The sequence below is a fragment of the Pimephales promelas genome, chromosome 13, assembly GCF_988280905.1.
Source record: "Pimephales promelas chromosome 13, fPimPro1.hap1.1, whole genome shotgun sequence".
NCBI lineage: Eukaryota > Metazoa > Chordata > Actinopteri > Cypriniformes > Leuciscidae > Pimephales > Pimephales promelas.
Genome location: NC_142781.1, coordinates 27,391,952 through 27,416,375, shown reverse-complemented (window position 1 = coordinate 27,416,375; position 24,424 = coordinate 27,391,952). Strand labels below are relative to the sequence as shown.

At 37.3% G+C, this 24,424-nt stretch overlaps 1 protein-coding gene and 1 non-coding gene across 8 annotated transcripts in view; one reads left to right on the top strand and one right to left on the bottom strand.

Annotated features, from left to right (window-relative positions):
- Positions 1–3,438: 3,438 nt before the first annotated feature.
- Positions 3,439–24,424, bottom strand: part of adgrg6 (adhesion G protein-coupled receptor G6) — a 40,521-nt gene continuing 19,535 nt past the window's right edge. For 2 of the 7 annotated variants that reach the window (XM_089118789.1, XM_089118790.1), the window contains 20 exons: positions 16,403–16,488; positions 16,175–16,227; positions 16,045–16,086; positions 15,759–15,898; positions 15,042–15,156; positions 14,807–14,895; positions 14,528–14,729; positions 14,047–14,212; positions 12,970–13,110; positions 12,782–12,799; positions 12,094–12,213; positions 11,792–11,843; positions 11,604–11,710; positions 10,902–11,029; positions 9,949–10,217; positions 9,731–9,833; positions 9,301–9,584; positions 8,294–8,395; positions 7,497–7,649; positions 3,439–4,566 (listed from right to left, as the gene is read on the bottom strand). In XM_089118789.1, the coding sequence (XP_088974915.1) occupies positions 4,385–4,566; positions 7,497–7,649; positions 8,294–8,395; positions 9,301–9,584; positions 9,731–9,833; positions 9,949–10,217; positions 10,902–11,029; positions 11,604–11,710; positions 11,792–11,843; positions 12,094–12,213; positions 12,782–12,799; positions 12,970–13,110; positions 14,047–14,212; positions 14,528–14,729; positions 14,807–14,895; positions 15,042–15,156; positions 15,759–15,898; positions 16,045–16,086; positions 16,175–16,227; positions 16,403–16,488 (2,552 nt within the window). In that variant the 3' untranslated portion in view covers positions 3,439–4,384. Of the gene's footprint in view, positions 4,567–7,496; positions 7,650–8,293; positions 8,396–9,300; positions 9,585–9,730; positions 9,834–9,948; positions 10,218–10,901; positions 11,030–11,603; positions 11,711–11,791; positions 11,844–12,093; positions 12,214–12,781; positions 12,800–12,969; positions 13,111–14,046; positions 14,213–14,527; positions 14,730–14,806; positions 14,896–15,041; positions 15,157–15,758; positions 15,899–16,044; positions 16,087–16,174; positions 16,228–16,402; positions 16,489–17,243; positions 20,193–22,152; positions 22,213–23,179; positions 23,186–23,273; positions 23,343–24,424 lie in introns of all 7 variants that reach the window. The other 5 variants (XM_089118791.1, XM_089118786.1, XM_089118787.1 and 2 more) reach the window with 5 other exon arrangements.
- trnaf-gaa (transfer RNA phenylalanine (anticodon GAA)) lies at positions 8,544–8,616 on the top strand. The gene has a single exon. It is a non-coding gene; the product is annotated as a tRNA-Phe (tRNA).

Here is a 24,424-nt window from a genome sequence, read left to right as displayed (position 1 = left end):
TGATTCGACAGCAAGACAACCTATGAAGCGCAACAAGCACCAACGCGCCAGTTGGCAAAATGATACCGAGGTAGTTTCTTTTGGCTATAAAAATTACGAGCTAGTCGACAAAAAAACGAGTTGCAATTTGCAAAACAAAACATGCGGGTCGAAGATTACAGACGGAGCTGCCACAACGTCCAACTTTGTTCGACACCTGAAGTTGCACAAAGAAAGGTAAGTTTTGAATGAATGATAAGCACCTTATAGGATGTACCGTACTAGCTAGCTGCTGCATATATTTACTCTAGCCTATCAACGAGACAGTAAACGCACGTCTCTCTTGCTGGTTCATGCTTACAAAAATAGGTATTTTTGAACCCGGATTATATGAGGTAGATAAGTGTAGCACACTCAGATGGAAAACCTTGCCAACATCATGTCAACGTCCGTTTTAAAGGACAATTTCTACCTTGCTGCTAGACGGATAAACACAAATGTATATCTCAGTCTCTCCAATACACAGGGGCGTAGAATTTAGTAGGGACGCTAGGGACGTGTCCCTACCAATATCCAGTGACACTGATATATCCCTAGCAATATCAAAATTTATTTATAAATTGATTAGGGCTGGGCAAAAAAATATATTTTTCGATTTCGATTAATCGTTTTTTAAAATGTGGTCGATTCAAAATTGATTCTCAACGGCCACGAATCTATTTTTTTCCATATTGAGGACTCGCGGCGGTGCTGCGTCTTCTCTCTCTGCACTTGGCAAGCGCTACTGCAGGTACACACTTGAAATCGGGCCAGCATCGCACCGGTAACTATCGTTTATCATTGGATTACCAGTTTAAACATTCAAGCAATGTTAAACCATCCCCAGCTCGCGCACTCTCAGAGATGTCTTTCACTGCGCGCACATATAAAGCCTAAATCCGCCTCACAAACAGCTCGCCACAAAAGTGTTATCCCTGGATTATATCGCTTTAACAGTTAAAAGCAAAATTATTTCAAAACTGTCTTGGTGAGTAACCTCGTAAAGACAGTCGGTTATGTCTTAAATTAGCATTAAACGCGTGTGACAAAGTTATAATGAAACACAGTAATGGATTCGCGAACTAGTTCTTAAAGTGAACGCAGCCATAAGTGTCTGCCATTAATTCTGTTGTCATAACAACATAATATAGCATTAATTGTAAGCAATCAGAATGAATAGCCTATGTATTTAATTCAGTCTGGACTAAAAAGACTATCAGTGTTATTTTACATTGGATTACTTTATACTTAATACTTTAAACTACCCTAAAATGTTTCTTTATTTGTGTCTTTATTTTTTTTTTTTGTATTTATTTGTGCTACTTTTTCAATTTAATTCAAAGATTGAAATCAAGCTTCCATGTGCATCTTGCATCAAAATCCTGTCCATTCGTTGTATGCATTTAGGCTAGTGTACCTAAAATAAAGAGTTTTACAGAAGTTTTGCAATATTGTTCTAGTGCAATATGCTTTTTTTTACTGTATTTGATTAATGTCGTATAAATAAATACAAATCTTACAGACTTACATGATTTGTATACATTTTCTGTGGTAAGAGGACTTGAAATGACTCGAAACTAAAATGGTAGGACTTTGGACTCGACTTGAGACTTGTTGGCTTTGACTTTTGACTCGACTTGGGACTTGCCTCATCTTTGACTCGACTTGACTCGAGACTCGAGGGCAAAGACTTGAGACTTACTTGTGACTTGCGTAACAATGACTTTGTCCCACCTCTGGTAGTAGTGCCTGACTCTTTATATGAGGATGGCTACTTATCTCCATTCATTTTTGGCATCATCAGGAATGCTGGTTTACCTCACAGGAAGGCTTTCACAAGAAACTTCTGGAAGGAATTTGTGGTGCTCTCATTTACTACCGGGACAAAGGAACAAACACACTCTATTCCTGTCCCCCTGTTACAGTCAGACGCATTGAGCCGAAGCCACTAACCACCCTGTTAGGTTCTGGGAAACACCCTGACAAAACCCAACAAATGATTAAAAGTGAGCTAAAAACAGATGATTAAGATTATCAAGATATGATGGTATCGCAAAAGCCAAAATGTCTCAATTTTCACCATGATCTCTAATTAGGCAACCTATTTAATATTGATTAGTTGGGAATTTAAATGTAATGTGAATACTTAATATTAAACATCAGTATATCGTTTTACATAACTTGCTCTATATCCATATTTACTGTGTTATATCTCAGATAAAAAAAAATGTTCTAAAAAGGTTTTTTTTCCTATTAAAGGGATAGTTCACTTTGAAATTAGTTTTTGATATGTTTTAGCTTACCTCAAGGGCATCCAAGATGTATGTGTCTTTGTTTCCACAGAATTTTCAATTTTGATATTTTTAGGTCAAACCGTTCTTGTCTGTCAGTCACATAATGGAGGTCTATGGTCACCACCTCAAAGAGCATGCACAGAGAAGTCCAAATTAAACATGATTTAATGACTCGTAAATTTAAGCACACATTGATGGCCAACATGAAACGAGCGGTTTGTGTGAATAAACAAACAGTATTAAATATTGTTTTTACCTCTTGTAACCACAGCCACGTCCAAGTGATAAGCGTCCAAGCGCCGGAAAGAGGTGAATCATTCCCTTCCGAAACGTGCAGAGGCGGAGAGTGTGAGTATGAGCTGTCCATGAGCTAGGAGCAGGAGAAACTTTTGCTAGGTATTCTGATTAATTATTTTGTCATTTTGCCTCCACGTTTCCTCGATTGCCCGCGAGCTTCTCCTCCTGTCCATACGGTAATCTCTCTACGCGTGCGACAGAGTCACGTGGTTATGACGCAATCGTTAGCCTACTTTTACAAAAAAACTGCTTCTATGGGGCCATAACATATAAGCTACAAGGTAATGGAGCATTTTATACATTGTAGTGTTTCTTTAGAAATAAATAATGGACAAATGGAGTCTTCAAACGCCTCAGATGTAAAGTTATTCGCTGTCAAAGTGAGTCAATGGAAATGCTAACTCAAGAGAAGTTCTTCTGCTACAAGATGGCGGTACCCGGTTTCAACTTCCAGTCGATGGATAACCCCCTTGGATGATATATCGAAGTCGTCTTCCATTGTGATTTCCTGTATATCTAAATATGTTTAGATCTTCACAGTGAAAGGTAAGACTTCCGAAATTTCTGTGTAAACAACGAGTGGCGTACGAGCGCGAGAGATTACTTCCGGAGCTTTCCGGCGCCTTAACATTTTGAAACAGCGTCCAACTAAAACATTTCGAAAAAAATAATAAAAATAATAAAAAAATATTCTATGCACGATGTATAAAAAAAAGTTTTGTGGTTTGAGAACGGTATTAAAACAATGAACAAACGTCCTATTACAGTTACTTTTCACCATAAGCAGACAAATATGTTACTGGTCGTCAAGCAAATAAGACAGACACAATCTGGTTTAAGTGCATTTAATATGCAAGATGTCACATTTTCATAAAACATCCATAGCCACTATACTAATGATGATCTACACTGATGACCAGAGCAAACTGAACAGCCCTTGGTAAATGTTTCCTGCTGTTGACATTTTCTTCACTTAAGCATAGAAATCTCTTAAAAGCGTTTAAAATAAATACCAAGTCGAAACACCAATGCCATTAAACTACAGCAATAGGAAGATCTGAACATGTTAGATTTGGCGTATAGCTGTTGTCTTCCATTCCGTTGTCAAATAGCAGAAGACTGATCTTGCTGTCCTGCCCTTCTATTAGAGTAGTGTCATGTAACTGTATGCACTGTAACTATTGTTCACACTGTAAAAAAACAACATTTTCTATGACATGTTAATCAGTAGTAGATCATGTAAAGACAGAGATCATTTAAATAATGACAAAATAAAGGTATTAAAGGTTCACTAATTTACAGCGAAAATGTTCTTTATCTGCTTAAACTAAGGCAAAATTCACAAGCATTAAAATTCAAGCTCCAACCATTCATGTTCTTTAAGTCCCGAATAGAGGAACTAGCTCCTCCTCATGTTTTTAAGTCTTTGGTCGTGAAATGGTCCCATTTTGTATGCCGCAGCAAGCATTTATGGATTTATATATACAAGAAAACAAAGTAATGTGCAAAAAAAAAAGTATGCAAAACAAAAATTAGAAAAAGCACAAACAGTAAAATATATTATGATTATTTACAGATCACATAGTCAGTATAAGCTGAATATCACAGTATGTAAAATCCACACTTTCATAGCTTGCCCTCTCTACAGGGTTATGTTTCTCTACTCCAGTTGGGGAGGGTTAACTCAATAAGCACTGTAGCGTATAAACATGATCCTGCCTTAGCACACAAGGTAAGTCTGGGACACAGGACGGCTCCATCTCAGCCTCCTCTCCCTAGAATTTAGTGCTATTGCTAAAGCTGTCTGACATGATGATGTTTTTGTAGAAGTTGTCCGAGCGTACGGAGCAGTAGCCCTTTACCTTGTCCAAGACCTGGTGCACGGGGAGGATGGACGAGGAAGCCTCTCCGTCGGAAGGGCTGCATTTGGGACTGCTCTGATTGGGGAAGCTTTTACCTGCAAATATGCCACAATGGTTGACTGAAGGACTGTGTGAATAGACTTCTAAAAGTAGTGAGCAATCCAGTATTGATGCCAAAGTATCCATACAATATGAAGATTACAACTGGCACCCGATGCAAACTATTTTCCTACATGTTCGCTGCGTCAAAAGAAAGCAGAACTACTTTGGCAGTTGGATCATATTAGTTTCCAATTCATTCAACTAATGGTGAGTTATTAATTGTCCATGCCATTCTGTTGATGTTCCATGCCGTTGTGCATTCTTGGGCAAAAACATTCCAACACACATGCACCTTCAGTCCACTTCAATAACGATACAGAACAATATTGCTTAAGCTTTTCTTTGCAATGATTCCTTAGCCTCTGTCCTATTATGAGGGGATTCGGGACTACAGAAAGGTATTGACCTATAGAACTAAATTACAGAATAACAAAAACTGGAGAAACATATCATGCTCATGTACTATGGTAGAAAAGTCATTAATTGATAATGAGGTCATTTAGATAGCTAATTCTAATATACAATATAATAGCAAAGATTATTTCACAATTCACATATTGTGTCATACTAGCAAAATGTAACAAATGAACAAAGCAACAGCAACAAAAAATCAGTCAAATAAATCTGTATTTAAATTTGTGTAGTAATTGTTCTTTTCAACTAGAACTAGTCCTTCCTCCGCCTGATGAGATTTTTACTTCGCTATAAGGTGCAAAAATAAAACAGCAAAAAGGGAAAATTAGACATTTTAAAGGTACACTATGTAACTTTTTTTTGTTCAAAATGAACACAATTTCAATAACGAGTCAATACATCATCTATCCTTCTAAAATGGGTTTTTGTCTTACCCTGATATGGTAAGCCTATTATATGTGTTTATATTTTAGACCTTTTGGGATGGGAAACTGCATATATGTGTCACTCGCCTGTGCTTGTCTTGTCAAATCCGTAATTAGAGGAAAGTTGCTCTGTCTACTGTGGGAATGGAGTTGTCACAACGAGTAAAAGAGGTTCACATGGAACAGCTAAACCTCCAAACTCCGTAAAATCACCCATTTTAAACAAGCGCGGAATAGAGGATAGTCAAAAAGAGAACGCGACAGAGCTTGTCATAAAACAAGAATCAACATTGGCTTGACTTTTCAGAGAACTGAGGGATTTGGAGATGCCGTTTTTATTACTCAACAGGTGAGTACGGTATTTTATTAAAAAGTGAAATCGCCATATGTAGCTCTCTCACAGAGTTTATTGTATTACATTATCTATTGTGAAGAGTCATTTCATTATGGTTGTTGTAGAGCTGTGCTGGAATTGATTTGCTGGAAGGTAGTTCGGTGTCGGTCAATGGGAATAGCTACAGTAACGTCTTGTTGGATCTTTTAAGCCTAGTAGTGAATGTTTTATGAGCAGTAGGATAACCATATTCATCCAAACAGTCAAGCAGAGTCGAAGCACAACCAAAACAGTTTCGTTTTTAACCGCAAGATGGCCAAACGTTACATGGTGTACTTTTAATTAAATAGTCAGTTAAATGGTCCGTTATATTAATGTTAAGGAAAAATCTATACAGTGTACATTACAATAACTTAAAATACATAATTACACAGAATGAGCTTGTGAAGAATGTATTCTTAGATAAATAATGCAATTTCAGTGTCATAACAGAATTATTTTCATCTTAGCATGTATGCAAATATAGCAAGTCTATACCTCCTAAACCCTAAATGTCTCAATATTTTACAATGACATAAACTCTACTGTGCATAACAGTACAATTACATATGCCAAAGTAATGGACAGTACCAATTACACAAAGTATAAATCGTATCTATAATGTTTAAATTTCTGATGTTAAGTGCATTAGTGGTGCTATACAGCAAGTGCATATTATCTATCCCAGGGCTCAGCATTAAAGCTTGTCCGCTTGTCCAAGACAAGTGTATTTTTTTTAAAACTTCTGCATGACAAGCGTGTAGAGTGATCCTGCTGTAGGCATGAAGTTCTACTTTTAATGGTTTTATATATTTTAGTTTCAGCAGTGCAAGTTGGGTATTTTCTCCTGTGTGGACATTAACACTGCCAAACGAAAAGAAAAAGAACAAAACAATGGAGACAAATCAAAACAGGCAACCGTGAGAAAAATTAGTGTCAAACAGAGTGCAAATGACATTCAGAACTCCTAAAAGACACTAAAGGTTGTTAATGTCTACTGAAAGTTTGGGTGGGAATCAAGTCTATAACTGCTTTATAATCATTTATTCAGCATTGAAGTGTTTCCTTGTATTGCACCTTCATAAGCTATACTAATGACAATGACAACCAGCAGCAGTGTACTTTCAAGTTCTTGAATGTCACTCCACAACTTGGATTCAATCCAACAGGCAACTATTTCATCATAAAACATCACAACAGATGCCTAACGTTTTTTTTTTTTTTTAAATGTAATGTCATATGACGGACTGTTTTGGAGGGCCAAAAGCATTTATGTGTTAGGAGTGAGTTAGACTAGGAATTATGTCTAGGGCCGCTGGATTGAATTCAGTCTATCCCAAAAGGGGAAGCTGATCACATGAATAGAGAAAAGCAGTGTGAACTCAAACTGGCTTGTGTGGTTTTACCTCAGGAAGTCTCTCCATGGCATTATTGCAGGGTACTATCTATACCACAAACATAAATACAGACACACCACTGAGTCCAGGCTACAGTCACACAAAAAGCAACACAGTAGAGCAAAGTACAAAATAACACAAGGCATGAAGGGCAAATAGTCAACCATTTTACATCTTGGCAATATATTACTGAGAGCATACCAACAAAACATGTTTAAGCCCTTTCTTTAAAATGAAATAACAGTTTTATGTTGCTTACTGCAACACCAACTGTGACCTAAGCAATCAATCCACATCATGATTTGTATGCTCACCTGCATTACTGTGCCTGGCAAAGGGGTTTAGTGTGGCTTTGGCTTTAGACGTCCAGTTGGCTGTAGTGGAGCCAAAGGAACTGGAGGAGAGGGACTTTCCCAGGTTATCAGAACTCACTTTCTTGGTATTATTAGTGGCAGTCTTGCTCCAGTCTGCAAAACATGGTTTAATGTTATCTATAACTACCAGTTAACTTTCGTCACTCAGGTGCATTCCATGCATACAGACACAGCGAAAGAAAACACGCAAGTTAAATCTGGCAAATCCATCATTATAAATACAGGGCTGGCGTGGGACTGGCATTTGAAAACAGCACTGTTTAGCTTCACATCTTATTTGATCAGATTTAACTGGAAGTAAAGTCCAGCTAAGTTCTCTCTGGTCCTAAATTTTAATAATAATAGTTCTTAAAGAAAGTCCCAAAAGCTGAGCTTTAGAGAAACAAACATTCTAATAGTGCAACAAAAGTCTCAGGATTCAGCACCTAAAGATGTAGTCACAGAACAGGCAATATCCAAAATGCCTGGGGAAAAAAGTATAAGAATCACTGCCATAATGCATGTGTTTAAAAAGAAAAAGTCTGCAAGAATGCAACAGGTGAGGGTAACATTACACAACTTCCAGCATTCAAACAGATAATAGGCCTATAGCTAGCTAACGTTATATGTTTTTTTTTCTCACGTATTTTTATTAATTATATGTGTGATTATGACATATAGTAGCTGACAAAACTTCTTGAGAAAAAAATAATATTTAAAAAAATATAGTAAGTAAGTTAGGTACTAACTAAATTTACCTGAATTATCTGCCAAGCGGAACTTTCCACAGCACAAATATCTCCTCCATTGCTTTTGTACATTTTCTTTCAGGGCACAGTGGAACACAAATATGAATAATCCTGTTGAAAATAAATGAATAAAATAAACAATGCTTCATAATTTTTACAAACCGTAAACTATTTTCAAGCTATTCCACACTTAATACCAAAAGCGACCCCTAGCGGAGCAGATAGAGAATTACAGATATCTCTTCACTTTGATCACCAGGCCGAAATAGCTCAGTTGGGAGAGCGTTAGACTGAAGATCTAAAGGTCCCTGGTTCGATCCCGGGTTTCGGCAGAATATATTCGATTCGAATAACTTTTTAATGTCAATAATACCATATTAAAAGTCATTTTTATGTTTTTTATGTTTCATTTTATGTTGAACAAAACCAAGTAATTGCTATGATATATAATAAAACACTTGGTTAATCTTTGTGATGTTAACCTCCTCAGCTGACATAGACGTCTGACAGATTCCCTCATCACTAACAACTGCTATAGCAAGGTTCTGTGAACAAGTTTCAGCTTTTATTTTCCTTTTACACCCCAAAGAAGATATCACGGTCTAATTTTACGTTAAAATTATCCATCCTCGATCACTTTTAGACAGCTTTGACTCTCAGCTAGTGCATCTTTTCAAAATGACTAACAGCCTTATCACCTGACCTGAATACTGCACGCTGATTTGCTAAAACGGACTAATCGGGTTGTGTTCACAAATGACAAGGGTGCTTGTCGGTTTCTGTTGTAAAACGTGAACTCGCGATGCCTTGACAGTGGACAATACCGGCTTTTGTGACAAAACGTGTTTAGGGTTCAGTCAATCTTGTCAGGCATCTATTTCAGCTAAGAAAATTAATGCTCTCAGTAAATAATAATAAAACATATTTTTATGTATAAATAGGAAACATGTCAACAGCCCAGCATCAAGTGTCTTTAAATATACAGGATAATGAAAATGGTGTAAGTATAAACCAACCTTGTAGGGAGTTGAAAATGGAGAAGAGGTACATGAAGGCCAGGCTGACCGGACCCCAGGCGAAGAAAGCAAAGCCCCAGGTCATGCCCAGCAAGAACGTCAGGCTGACCACACTTCGCATGTTACGCAAGATCTCCTCTCGGAGTGTTCGGTTGCTGCGCTTGCCATTACGCCCGCAGATCTGGATCATGACCACGATGAACATGGCAACATTCATCAGGAAGATCATGGAAAAGTAGCCCACGCACGTCACGTAGAATACCACTGGATTATGAATCCAACAGCTACAGAAAGAAAGACCGGGAAAACCAACAGAAAAAGAAAGTAAAAGACCATTCCAACAGAAAAACAGATCTGTAGCACTCAACTTTCACATATGACCTTTTAAAAATTAAAAATGGCCCGTTTGAATTTGTTGGGCCAAACTTACAATTCTGATGTGCCCTGTCCATTCTCTCCTTTTCCATAATAGTTTTTTCCATAAGAATCTTTGCTCACAGCCAACACAATTCCAACAATTGCTGCAGGGACACCTGAAAACACAGTCAGATCTTCTCACTGCTTAATATGTTCAAAGCTCCTTCACAGGGATCTCATGTTATATTGAACATTGGCAAATAACTAGCAAAAAGTCTACGACGAACTTACCCCATCCCACAATGCAAAACTTGAGGATGTATCGCCGTATGTAGGTGTTGAAGACCTTGACCAGGGCAATGTACATGTGGATGGACTCTAAGCCCATCCAGGTGAAGGAAGTGAGAAGAAAAAAGTGCAGGAAAACAGCCACTGCCACACACAATCCCTCAATGTCGTATGAAGCCAACCAGCCATCCAGAAGAAACACCATGTTGAGGAAGAGCAGTGACGTGCTGAGATTCATCAGGATCTTGGAAGGATAGTCTCGCCGCAGCTTCCTACAGATTTAATTCAAAGAAAACAATGAGTCTTTGCACCTTCAGCCATTTACACTACCGTTTCAAAGTTTGGGGTCTAAAGATTTGTTAAAGTCTCTGATGCACACCAAGTCTATACATTTAATTGATCAAAATACAGTAAAAGGAACAATATTCTGAAATATTATTGCGATTTAAAATAACTGTCATCTTCTTACATATATTAAAATGTAATTTATTCCTGTGATGGCAAAGCTTTATTTTCAGCGTCATTGCTCCAGTGTCATTCTTTAGAAATCATTCTGAAATGCTGATTTGGTGCTTTAGAAACACTTCTTATTATCTATAATGTTGAAAACAGTTGATTTGGTTATTTAAAAAAAAAATGGAAAGAGTGATACCTTTTATTTGATAGCATAGATAGAATTTTTTAGTAACAATGTAAAAGTCTTTACTGTCACTTTTGATCAATTTAATACTTCCTTACTGAATAAAATTATAATTATTATAATTAAATACTAGCAACAAGCAGTCTAATTGTATGCTACATTATTAGGGCTTGAAGAGTAGAGAGTAGCCTAAACTGGGTGAAGTCATGAAGACATTCTTTGAGAAAACATCAGAATTTTAATAGCTGTTATTGGATAGTCAAATGTGACAGGCAATGTGTTCACATAGATGAGTCGTTAAAAACACGCTGCTCACTCAAAAGCGATGTACGTGAGCACCGTTGCTGCTGAAAAAATGGCTGAGATGCCACAGCCGATGTAGGTAATGAAGGTAAGAACCCTGTTGTTCTTCTCATCTATCTGCGCAGCAGCTCCAGAGATGTCCTAAAAGACAAAAGTGAGGCAAAGTTAATCAATAATGACATTCATCAGAGATGTATGCGTCTCATTAGTGTTTAATTATGCTGAATTATGAAAAAAAACATCCATAGATATGAGGAATGCAAGTTTTACATGAAAAAATTAAAGGAATAGTTCCCGACGTATGACGTAGGCATAGCGTAAGCTTATTTGAGAATTGATGAATGCAGAAGCATAGAAGATAATTCCTTTAATAGTACAAAAAAGCTTAACTTTTGATCATGAAATACATAAATCATGCCTAGCTGTGAATAAAGAATGTCATTGATAATTCTTGCATAATGCTTCATTCAGATGAATGCCATATATGGCATACCACCATAATATAAAGCACATCTTTAATATTACATGCATATAGAGCCAAATTACAGTGATGACCCCTGATTAGCTATCCGTCAAGTATTTGGCCCTTTTCAGGTGTGGTTAGCTACTCTGGATGACTTATAAGACACATCGACGTTGTTTCAGTCTGTCAAATTGCCTTAATACAAGAAACCACTGTGTTGGGTCGTTTTGCTGCCAATCCCACAAATCTCACCATTAGAATGCCAAAGTGTGTGAGGTGATTACACAAGCAGACGGTCCTGTTGCTGTTGGACTCCGGACTGACCTCACAGCCTTCACTATTCCAGCCCCCTGTGTGATCTAATGGAGACAAATGGATATTATACATTTACTAAGTCTACATGTACAGCTTCCTATGGGACTGTTTATAAATTATTTTACCCTCACTTTGAAGGTTGAAATCCCAAAACACACAAAGAGGCTTTGGTTCTCTCTGGAGGACAGACAGACACATTAAGAGTGTTAGGCATAATTGTTCTAGTTAGCTTGGACAAATATTTTTTTGGAAGAAAATGACTGCTTTGAAATGTAATTGACAGGAAGATTAAACGAATAAAACTAATATTTACTGTAATTACTCGTAGAAAACCCTACAAAATCCAAGTTTCTGCAAAAACGCCAATAAACAACACAATAAACTTTGGTGTTAGACACCCCCTACTGACAAAAAAAATAAAGAGTACCTGGTACTCCAAATGTGCAATCTCGATCTTGACGGGATCCTGCAGGTTTTTGATTATGAAGTTGCCAACACTGCTAGCCACCACATAGCTGTTCAAGGACTTGCCATTACTTGGCTCATCCTGAAAAGAAATGAAACAGGATGTCAGGACAAATCTGTTCATCTTACTTTTAGGGCGAATTACACCTCAATTTTTGTCAATATAAATATATCAGTTTTGTAAGTATGGACAGAGTATATCACTTTTGTTAGCTATTAGTAAGTGATAAATGTTGAACATTTCATTAGATATACATGTTAATCAAATTAATGACATACTGTTTAAACGGTTTGGGACGGTAAGTTTTATAAATAAGTCTCTTATGCTAACCAAAGGCTGCATTTTTTGATCACAAATACAGTAAAACAGTAATATTATTGCAAAATAAATTTTTAAAATGTAATTTATTCCTGTGATGGCAAAGCTGAATTTTCAGGAGCTATTACTCCATTCTACAGTGCTCATTTTTTCAGGATGCTTTGATGAACAGAAATTTCAAAAGAACAGCATTTATCTAAAATAGACATTACTGTTACTTTTGATCAATTTAATGCATCCTTGCTGAATAAAACCCCAAACAGTGTATGTTACGCAATTTAGAGTTAGTTAACTCAGCACAGAGAAAATGTCCAGATATTCATTACCGTACCATTAATGATCCAAAGTGCTAGTGACAGAAATATCAATAACAATTGTCAATATTACATTGTTCTTCATTCCTTTACATAAAGCCTTACTTAAATGTGAATGGGCTATAGAAAACCACAAACACTGATTCACAGAAATATGTACAGTACAACGATATATATATATAAAGCTAATTTGGTTCATGCTCACCTGAAAGAGCCCTGTCCTGGTGAAGAACATAAAGTTTATTCTGGACACTCTCTCCATTTGTGAATTACTCAGGTTGTGCAGCAGTGTTGCAGGTAGAGTGACCACAGCCAAAGCATTCTGGGCCTCTGACTCAAAATCAATCTGTGGAGAAAAACCTACTCATCACATGTCTGCATAATAATATTAGTCAAAATGTTTAATAAATGGTCATGCAAACAATGGGGATGTTCTCATGAGTAACATAAACACCCAGATGTCTTGTGTTACTGAAGCAAAATTGTGTTATATAGTATAATAGTATTAATAGTATTAACCAAAACAGTATTCTTAAGAGCTACAATTGCATTTGAAGAAGTTACTGCACCATCTGCCAGAATAAAAAAGTAATTAATTCATTACAGGATCTCAAGTAAAATATAAACTAAACAGGCATCTGGTTTTACTGTATAACCTAAAATGTAGTATGGAGCCTTCCGGCGATAATATACACTTTTGTTTTTCTAATTTGTAGTTTTAATTCTTTGAAATGCCTTAAACATTTACAGTGAACCTGAACTATATACATACTGTACAAAATGGCACAAAAAAGCAATGATTTAAAGCTGCGAGCATGCTAAAAATAAACAAAATCCGCTTAAATACTTGCAAAAATATACATTCTGACACTCATGCACAGAAAGGAGAGAAAATGTGCAATTTTCTGAGTCATTCTCAGACTCTACAATGTTGCTTTTTCCTCCCACAACTTTCCAGGAATCATTGGCTCTTAATCAATGGGTGCAACCTCTGGGTACGGTCCATAAATGTCACCTCTCATTACACTGCTTTAACAGCTAAAGATTACTTTAAAACTTTACTGCTGAAATATTTGGCCAGCAAAAAGCACAGCTCAAATGTTTGGGCAGCCCACTTTAGGAAGTCTTAAGCAGATTTTACATGCAGTACATTATAAAATATACACACACTACCAGATATAGACGCCCATCAAGCAGAAACACTCACATACGGTAAAGACTTGTCGAATGTCACATCCAATGACATGTACCACCTGAAGCATAGAGGTGGCATAATATTTACCTGAGGGTCTGTCGTGTTTGTTGCTATAAACGCACTGAAAGTGGTCCCATTAAAATTGCTGGTGTTGAGGGCAGAAACTCCTATTGCCAGATATTTGGATGTGATGGTCAGTGATTGTCCATCAAACTCCATCTTCTGCACTAGTTCATCCACTGCTTTGAGAGCTCTGAACCAAGACACCAAGAAGAGAAACAGATGATAAGATTAAAAACTTCTGGACTGAAGATACACTATTTTATCTGAGAGACAACAAATATATCTTAGATCCAGTAAATAATGCTGAGAAATAACCAAAGAAGCCCTAATTGCATTTAAAACCAGTTCATACAGAGAATGAAATCTTACTTATCGAAATTAGGCAGTTGTTACAATGATGCCGCATTTTAAGTTATGACAACTGGAAATTTGATATTTAGTGAAGCTATTTAATTACACGTGTTGCAAACTCTGCATTTTCTACAGTGTAGGTAAGAGCACATACGTCTCTGAGTTGTCCTTCTGAGCGGCATCTGAGCTGACCATGACGTTGGAGATGATAGTGACCATAGTGCTGGCCAGGGTGGCATTGATTTTGGCTATGTTCACAAGCTCTTTCAACTTGAAGACAATCTGTGTCACCTCCTCTATTGAGAGCTCATTATTGGTGATGTCAGCGAGCTGCACGGCCACTTCCATTGCATTCTCTGTTGAATTGACCGTAAGAGTTATTAAAGCTAGTTTTGATTCCAGAATACTTTGTGCAGTATGGATCAGAACCTACCTTGTGAAACAAAAATGCTTGTTATATTAGTGCAGTTTCCACGGTCAGGGAGGCCCCAAAATGATGTATAATTATACTGGTTAATCATGCTAAAGAGCAGAAAAAACAAATGCAAGATATTTAACTGACTTTTCGAACAAACCTGCTAAAACATGATTACTGCTTGTAACTGCGCATTAATTAGTAGGTTATTCTTATTTACATCGATATAGGTATACTGTAAGTGTCTACTCACCAAGTCCTGGATGCATTTTGCTCTTTGTAAGGGAAGCAGGGGATATACTGGGTGACAGTGGGTCTGCTCTCTGGCCATCTGTAGTGGAATGGAAACTCCTCTGGCTGGCAGTTTTCTGAGGCAAAGCAACACAGGTAAAGGATTAAAAGAATTCAATTACAAACCTTTCTTTAAAGAGGAGCCACATCACATCACAGTTGACTCAAGAGGACTCCAACGACTTTGAGCACTTCAGACAAAGCAAACTCTGAATCAACATGCACCTATGCTAAATGATCTATATCATTTTGTTAACAACATGTATTCATTACTTCAATGAGCCTTAAATTAATACATTGTTCACTAACTGCATGATTTGTATACATGATGTACATTTCTGTAATACATTACTCTGGTAACACTCTAAATTATAATTTAGATACATGCACATTCTGCAAAGCCGCTTTGAATTGATATGTATTGTGAAAAGCGCTATACAAATAAATGTGAATTGAATCTTATGAAACTTTTCCAGCCTGCATGTGCTTCCTTAAAGGTGCACTCGGTACTTTTTTTCTCATTAAAAGCTTTTACTCATAAGTGAATGAATGCCATGCTGAGATGAATAGCATCAGACATATTTTAGGAGACATTATGATATTTTTTGGGCAATATGCAAATGCTTAGTCATAACCTGCAGGCCTACTGAATTACTGAACACTAAGGAGCATGCCATACCCATTAAATTCACGATCATACTGTCCAATATCAAGCCATTTCCAATCCCAAGGTCAATTCTCAGCCTGTTCTCAATCTCTGCCTCTGTCAGACTTGCATCTGTTGTATTGTTATACACCAGCAGGGCCATGTAGGTTTGTCTAAGTAGAATGCAACATCATAAAACATTTTTTTAGATAACAAAAACAAAAAAAAACTGAAAACAAAAGATTTTGAAATATGGTCACCATTACATTAGTAATAGAGATAAAAAAAAAAAATAGATATGAATGCTGAAATGTTTTACCGTATCGTTGTGCCCTTTGAGAGAACAGTGTCAGGTTGGAGACTGAAAAGGGGAGGAGAGTAAGATAGCTAACAGTCATCGTTAGATAAAAGAAAGAGATGTTAATTTTCAAGTAAAAAAAGAACCCTACCTGACACTATTAACATAAACTCTATAGATCCAGTTCTGAAACGTTTGATCAAGCTGCAAAAATCACAGAAATCGATTAGAAAAGAACAACGTGTTTAGAAAGAGATATAATTGAGAGCTAATGCAGAAGAGGAAAACATGATATAATGGTGCAATCAGCAAACCAAGTATTTTCATTTATAGATACTTTAAATATATTAAAAAGTTAAACAAACAAATATGTATATACCCATTGAGATAGTAGCGTCTTAACATCCCTGGGGGTGTTTGGTTGTTCATCGATAACCACAAGAGATATTTTGTAGAAAATTTCCTCTGTAAAAGGAGAAAAATGTATTTTATCAATTAAAACACGATTTATTCATTCACTTTTTTTCTGTGTTGCATAGCAGTAGATAAAAAAATCTTGAAAATGAGCAATTTTTTTAAATCAAATCAATCCGAAGTGTCTTAAGAAAAATCAGTATATGATTTTGCAGGATCATCAAGACATGTATTTTGAGATCTACTGCTATGCTGCACTTCTATCACAAGATGGCTCTCATGTATCTTGAGTTGTTAGTGCTGGACTACTTTAAAATGCATAACTACACCATGCCAAGACTTTCTTAGGAGACTCTATATATAATAAAATAATAATAAAAAATGATTTCCACAAATTGAAAATGTGAGAGAGTTTCCTTCTCTCATAAAAATCATCAGAGTGCAAATTCTTCTTGAAAGTAAAGCTGAACTGTTCAATGTAAAAAAATAATTAAATAAGGTAGTCTCCTAAGAAGGAAGAATGATAAAAATGGGGATAATTACAAGAGACCTATGCACTCAATCTGAGTACGTGAGTAACAGCCAGTACACGAAGAGCAGAACTGGCTATGGTTAATATCTTACTACTTCTAGTAAATCACATGGAATCAAATATGAAAATTTGCACACCGAGAAGACAGAGTGATTTTTTCCCCCTCAATTGAACAACCCATCGATTCTACGATCACTTGCTCAGAAAGTCAGGATTCAGCGATAAAAGAAGCTATCTTTCTTTCTAAGTTCTAGATTGTTGTTGGAAAACATACTGTTCCCGGTTGAAAGTCCACACAGACATGTAATATGAAAGGGAGCTTTACATGGACATGCGGCCAGTTCTGTAGTAGTCCCATTGGTGGCACCACTGTGCATAGAGCCAAAACCTGCGCTGACTCCTTCGGTCGGGGTGTCGACTGTGCCATTTGTAGGGACAAAAGACTGGTCGTCAATAGCTGGAGACGGATGCGTCTCGCTATCTGTGGTGGCGGGCTGAACAACGAGCACATTGTGGTTGTGACTGGGGGGGTTTGCTGATTCATTCTTGGCCCAAAATGGCTGCTTTGTTGTTGAGGAGTGGACATGTTTAGTGTCCAGCATGTCCTGACTGTAGCTGCTTGAGATGTCCATTGATTTGGAGGGTTGAAGGACTGGAATGGAGGCACTTGATTCACGTTCAGATGGCATGCTGCTTGTAAAGGTGGAGAATTGATGAAAAGCAGGGTTTGGTTGGGCATTGGTCATAGTCATTTGCAAAGGAGGAGGAGTGTGTGGCAAGTTCACCGACAATGATTCAAATGTGTGTACATCTGTTCTAAACAATTCATGGGCTAAAATAGCGTTTGAATGGCTCATAATCTGCTTAGTGGTCATGTTTGCGGAGTTACTATGCGAACCAATGGAGTCATGTGAGCTGTTTTGGTTAGATGACTTAGAGACCTCTGACATATTTAGAGAAGAAGTTGTATTGAGAGACCATGTGGTAGTGGTGGCTTTAACATCTCTGTGGGTTGGAGTGCTTATTCGGCTATATGCACCAGAAATAACAAATCCATCTTGATACATCTCTCCTTCAGACTGAGAAGGAAGGAGATCAGCAGGCTGTATGAAGTTAGAAATGTCCATTGTCTCTGACTGATATCTGAATTTGGTTTCATAAGGTGAGGCCTCATCTGGTCCAATCTTACTTATCAAATTGAACAAAAGGGAGGGAAATATTTCAGTTGATGAAATTTGGGAATAGCCCGACCATGCTGAAGTGACCATGCCCTGTTCTGAGCCAGAATCTAAAATATTTTGGGAGGGCAAATTGAATGTTGGCGAGTCATCTATCTTTTCCACTTTCATTTGAGAGTCTGAAATAAGGGGTGAAGACTGAGAACCTTTCCATTCATCTGTCAGGGCCACCACAGAACCGTGTGGTAATTCTGAACTAGTGCCGACAGAAATATGAGGCATATGCGACAAGTCCCTCAGATCAGTCTCCGAAGGATTAACATCATCTTGCCTGCTTAAGCCTCTGAAAAAGGTCTCTGGCAATCTGTTTACATACGACGGCTCCAGCAACAGAGGTGAATCTAATTTGGACCGGCTGCCCACTATTGACGTAGAAATGCTACTTGTGATGCCCGGATACAAAGTTGGGAATTGGCTGGAGTCAACAGCTTGAGGGTTTTCAGAGAGGATAAACTGATTGTTCATTGAGGGTAAAACCAGGTCAGTATTGTTTATGGCATCAGAGATAGAGAGACTTTGGGCTGAGCCAGGTGTCAGAGATGGGAAAACATCAGTGTGCGGCGAAGAAGACAGCAGACGTGGCCTGATGGCCTCTATCATTAAAGAGTCACTTTGAACCCCTGCAGAAGACAATGAACTCAGAGGCTCAATAAGAGTGGCAGCACTGAGGGTTGAATCCATAAGCAGTCCAGTCACCGGCTCGACACTAAAAGAGGGAGAGAGAGAGGAGATAACAAGTGTCTCTGTTGTGAGGGGATAGCTGCCTTGAGGAGCGAGAGGGCTCGCTGCCAAAGGCTCAATGAGTAAAATAGTTTGATCAGGGAGATAGTCGAAAGAGCTCTGTTGGGAGGTTGATGAAGAAAAGGAAGGAGCGGCATCGGTAAGACTATACTCATGTTCTGTCAAGCTCGTCCTAACATAACCCTCTGCTAATGTTTCTATCTGGTCCCATGTAACCGCTGTGGGCATGATAGTGGACTTTTTCTGTTGCACATCTTTAAAGGTGTCCTTAGTGGCAGTTGCCACAGAGAGGCCCCAGGGCACAGTGCTTGTTAGCTTTATATCCACAAAGTGTGTGGGCGACCGCTCTGGCCATGCTGCTGTTTGGCCAGAGAGACTCTTGAGCTCAGGCTGGATCATTTGCACACCTGGTCCTCCCTGACTCATGCCGGGAGAAGGGATAAGTGTCCATTTTCTGTCTGTCTCAAGCTGCTCTGAGACCTCTGCCAACTCTGACATAGCCAAGGGTAAACTAAGGTCTGACTGACTGGGTAAATGTTCATGTTTGCTAATAGCCTGTCTCACAGGTCCAAAAGTCGTGGTGTTGACAGTAGGCACACTTTCTACTTCTAAGAAAGACATGTTATGTGGGATGGCAGTGGCCAAGCTTTCTTCCAAGGAGTAGGAGGAATCAAAGTCCAACAGGCTGAAGACATCATCATCCAAGTCAATGTCATAAAAAAAGGTTTCTGCGCCAAAACCAGATGGGTAATCAAGCATCTCTGTGCTGTTCTTGTCACTATCGCTCAGGACCAGTTGAGGAGCTAGCGGCTTATTCTTACGATTACTGAGTGACGCCACCTGGAAAGACTCAAAGTCTTCACTCTGATTGTGAGAATCTGGTTTCCATGGAGGCTTCACCTGGGAATAGGCCGACCCCATGCTTGTAGAGTCAGTTTTCTTGGCAACAGAGGCCATTGTGGATGTTTTCAGCCAGTGATATTCATTCATCATGCTTATTGTCGGTTGGGCAGGCGGCTTGGTCAGATGGATGACGGGACGTTTGTGTGGCCGAGTGACGGCAGCCTCAACTTTCTTCCTCACGGGCCAGATGAGGGGTGTGGAGATGAATCCGAGTGATGTTTTGGGGCCACGGGGAGCAGGAGCAACAAGAGGCCTAGCAGGGGGAGAGCTAGTGGACGGAGTCTCAGCGCGAGGAGTAAACCGCAGTAGTGACCACAAAAATGCAGCCCTCTCTTTTTCTGCTCCAATTATTTAGCAGAGGATCCAGGATTTGGTAAAAATGAAGAGGTCAGAGCAAGCTATTATTTATCTTTGCAGATATACAGTGCACCATATAACAGAACAAAACAATATGCTGGAAAACATCCTGAAAAAATCCTGAGAAACTCTAGAAATAAAATTTACTGTAGCACAAGGACTGTTTGAAACAAATAAAGCACAAACATAATCCAGGCTTCAATACCTAAATGAGGACTTTAAAGAAAGCAAAAATGAAGTTATACAGCAGAAACACAGGTCAAGGATTTCAGGAAAACTGTCAGGAAGGCAATACAGAGGGAATGATAGCAAGAAAGTATTAGGATCATACATAAGCCAATAATTATTTTTAAATGACTTACAAATACTAAAACAATATATCAAAATAGATTATATTAAATGTACACAGGATGCTTTTCAGAAAGTAAAAGAACAGTAGTTAATATTGAAATGAAGCTTTGCTGAAGAGCAAGAGAACAGTAGAGAACTGTAATAGCTGCCAGGAAAGGTTTTAGCTGAACACATTTAGGGAATTTAAGAATATGCAATGAAACAGAAGAGGGAAGATAAGTGTTAAAAGACTGCTATGACCTGAAAAAAAAAAGCAGGAAGTAGAAGTCAAGTCTAAAAAACAAATTTAAGCTAAGCTAAACACAGCAGACAATTGACTAAATGGAGTTAGAAAGGTGTTTATTCCTCCAATTATCTTTTTAAGGTAATATTAGATAACTATACAAATACGAGAGATGAAACCTTTAATCTGCACACAGAAATTTTCAGAGCAATATACCACCAATCTTTTAATTCCCATTTCTATTTAGATAAGCTAGCCGCTCCCATTCTGCCCATAACAAAGGAAAGTTTAGCAGTGACTGGTAAGCACAAGCAAGCCATGTATGACGTCAGATAACAGGTTTGGCTTACCATTGGTTTTGCTGTTGGACAGAGGTGAGTTAGTAGCAGCAGCTGCAGATGAAGGAATGGACTAAGTGACTGATGAATGGTTTAGGTAAATGAACAAAAAGTTACGGGCATGAGGACATGAGACAAGGGTCCTTATACTACCATGCATTTGTTTTGTTTTTTAATTTATTTGTTGGGCAGTTAAAGGTATTTGCAAAAACTTGCCAATATTTTATCCAATTGAAAAAAATATAAAAAATGGAAACAGCAAGGGGATGAGTTAACCAAAAAGTATATTTTTTTTGTTCCACACCTGTGGAGTTTCTTTCTTATAAAAAATTATATATATATTAAAGAATGTTGGTTTTACCAGACAGTTGAGGGTAGTCATTGACTTCCATACCATTTTTTTTCTACTATGGAAGTTAATGGCTACCATCAACTGTTTGATTACCAACATTCTTTAATATACATATATTTTTGTGCATACAGGTTAAATATATTTATATAGGCTATAGGTTAGGTTATATATATATATATTTTTTTCTAGTCTTACAGTATATTAAATAATTAAAATATAAATATGAATAATTAAAAACACACTGCCAAATACAATCTAATGGATCTAAAAGCAGATTCATGATAAACATATGGAGTAATAAAATTGGTATTTGATAAAATATCTTGTGCAGAAGTGATATCTTACCAGGGTTGATGGGTGGTGGGTTAGATTGGATTAAAGGTGATGTAGTTGGTGCTAATGATGGCACATATAGACATGACAATGTTAAAAGTTTGGTTAGTGCGGAAATATGAAAGAGCATATGTATATTAATGGCTAAATGAAAATGAAAAGAAATCGGTTATTCTGTAACTGTTAGCTTACCAGTAGTTGTAGTTGTTTTAGCACTAGTAGTAGTGAGTAGAACTACAGTAGTGTTGGTATAAAGAGGCAGAACCCGGTGCATGTATTAGTAATGGCATTTATCATACCTCATTAAACAGAATATAAAACAGTATGAAACCTAGATATTTGCTTACCAGAATTTGTGGTTAGAGGCATGCTAGAAGTAGTTGTGTATGAAAGAGTAGTAGTAAGAGCTGATGATGAAAATAGAGAGATCATTAGCTCTACTGACATGCATCCATATGTAAAGTTCAAAAACTTGTAAATATATTGGGTCATTCGCTTCATAACATTTTTTTTATGTAGATATACTTAGATATATTTGACTTGGAATATGCAGCAGTAAATTATTTGACAAAAAAGTAAACTGGCCAATTAAGCATCTATTTAAATAAAGACAATCAATTGCATTGTTACTACATTATTAGATGTCAGAAAAAAATACATTTAAAAAGGAATTAATACTGCTTACAAACTTTTAAATCACTTGTAAATTACAAGTATGTGAAAGATAATACTATTTCAACCAGACAGGTTTATTTTAAAACAAGGATTCCATGAAAAAAAAAAAATAGGGACATTAGTAAGCAATAAGGCACGAGGCTGTGCTGTATCGTGACGGCTGAAGGGCGTTGTTAGGCACGACGAGAAGCAGAATAACCCCTTCAGCCGTTACTTATTCACGATACAGCACTTGCCTCGAGTATCTTATTGCTTTTAACAGTTACCACACAATAAAAAAATTAAAGTAAAAAAAAAAAAATTTATTAGTGCAACTTTCATAAGGTAAAATCACTAAAGCCTTCCTTCCGCTAGAAAAAAATAGTCACCGACCGTGAACAGCAACAACGTTCCAATGAATAAAAACAACATAGGAACTGCAGTGTTGCGCAATGATAAATAGGACGAAGTGGTCATAGCCGTGTTTTATCAATAAAGCACAGCTATTAACCAATCAGAATTGGATTGGAACTAAAAGTTTTATATTGTGCCATTTAAAACAACCGTTGGCACTATTTCAACTCTACCTTTTAAAAATATTAAAAGCCACAAAATATTCTGGAACACAGCCACTGTCATTAATTAAAACATCCTCTATTTCTAAATGGAACATTACTATCCTTATCGCAGCTAATAAGGATATTCTCCAAATTAGTTGACCACCACCTGTTCTGAATTAGGCAAAAGACATTACTCTCATGAAACAAAAGGAACACAGGCATAAAATGATGAGAAGGCAGAGGTGAATGCTTACCGTGGGTTGTTGCATTAGTAGGAATCATGTTAGTGGTGGCAATGGATGCGGTGGTAACAGTTAATGTTGCTGGTGGCAGGGATGGAAGAAGGGCACACTGGCATTAAATGGCGGTTAGAATGAAACCAAAAAAAGCAAGAACAACTTGTGGAGCAAATTAACCACAATGTGAATCACAAGCATAGCGTGAGATGAAAATGTAAAAAAGGATGAACCAGAAATGAAAAATCTGCATTTTATATATATGTATATATATATATATATATATATATATATATATTTTATTATTTTATTTTTTTTAAGAAAAATTGGGCAACAAATGTTTGTTTTTTACTTGCCCTTGCTAAGTTCAGCATACCCTGAAAACTAGCGCAATGAATTATGAGAACTTGAAAGTTTCATTACCTTTATCAAATCCTCATGTGCTGAAAAGGGAGATGTTCTCCTGCTAGCTCCTATGTCTGTTACAAGTAATTTTCTACAAACACCCAGGGGATTAAATACTACCTTGTGCGTCCTTAGAAATACATAGGTCAAACTTATGTAGAAATACATAGGTCAAACCTATGTAGAAATTCATAGGTCAAACTGAGTTTATATACTGATAAAAAAATATAGATTTCTCAGCACAGATGTTTTAGCTCCATGATATTCTGCAGGCGTATCATAAATGGAAATTAAAACTATGATGAAGTATAGTTCAATGATGAGAAGAAAAGGTTAACAAGACATTTTTAAACCTACAGTAGAAGACTAACTTTATTAAAATAAGACTATCCAATCTTTGGGCAAGAATGTGCTTCTTTCTATTTTTTTACTATTATGGGAATAAATATTATGCAAAGAAATTTCAGTAGACCTTTGGGAAAGAAGCAAAATGGTTAAAATGGGGCAATGGCCTTTAATGGACATGACTGAGGACATTTAGCCGGAGGATTCTCATGGCTCCCTGCTGATGATGGATGTTTATTGGCCACAAGTTCAGGTTAGGGGTGTCTTAATGAGCAGAAGGTAAGCTGTTTTTGTTTGGCATGCTTACCCAAAACTAAAGGCCTAAGACTTGCAAATGAAGTATTATATTTCATTTTCCAGGACAAGATTTTTTTTTTTAATAGCTTACTTTAAAAAATAAAAATAAATCAATGAGACAA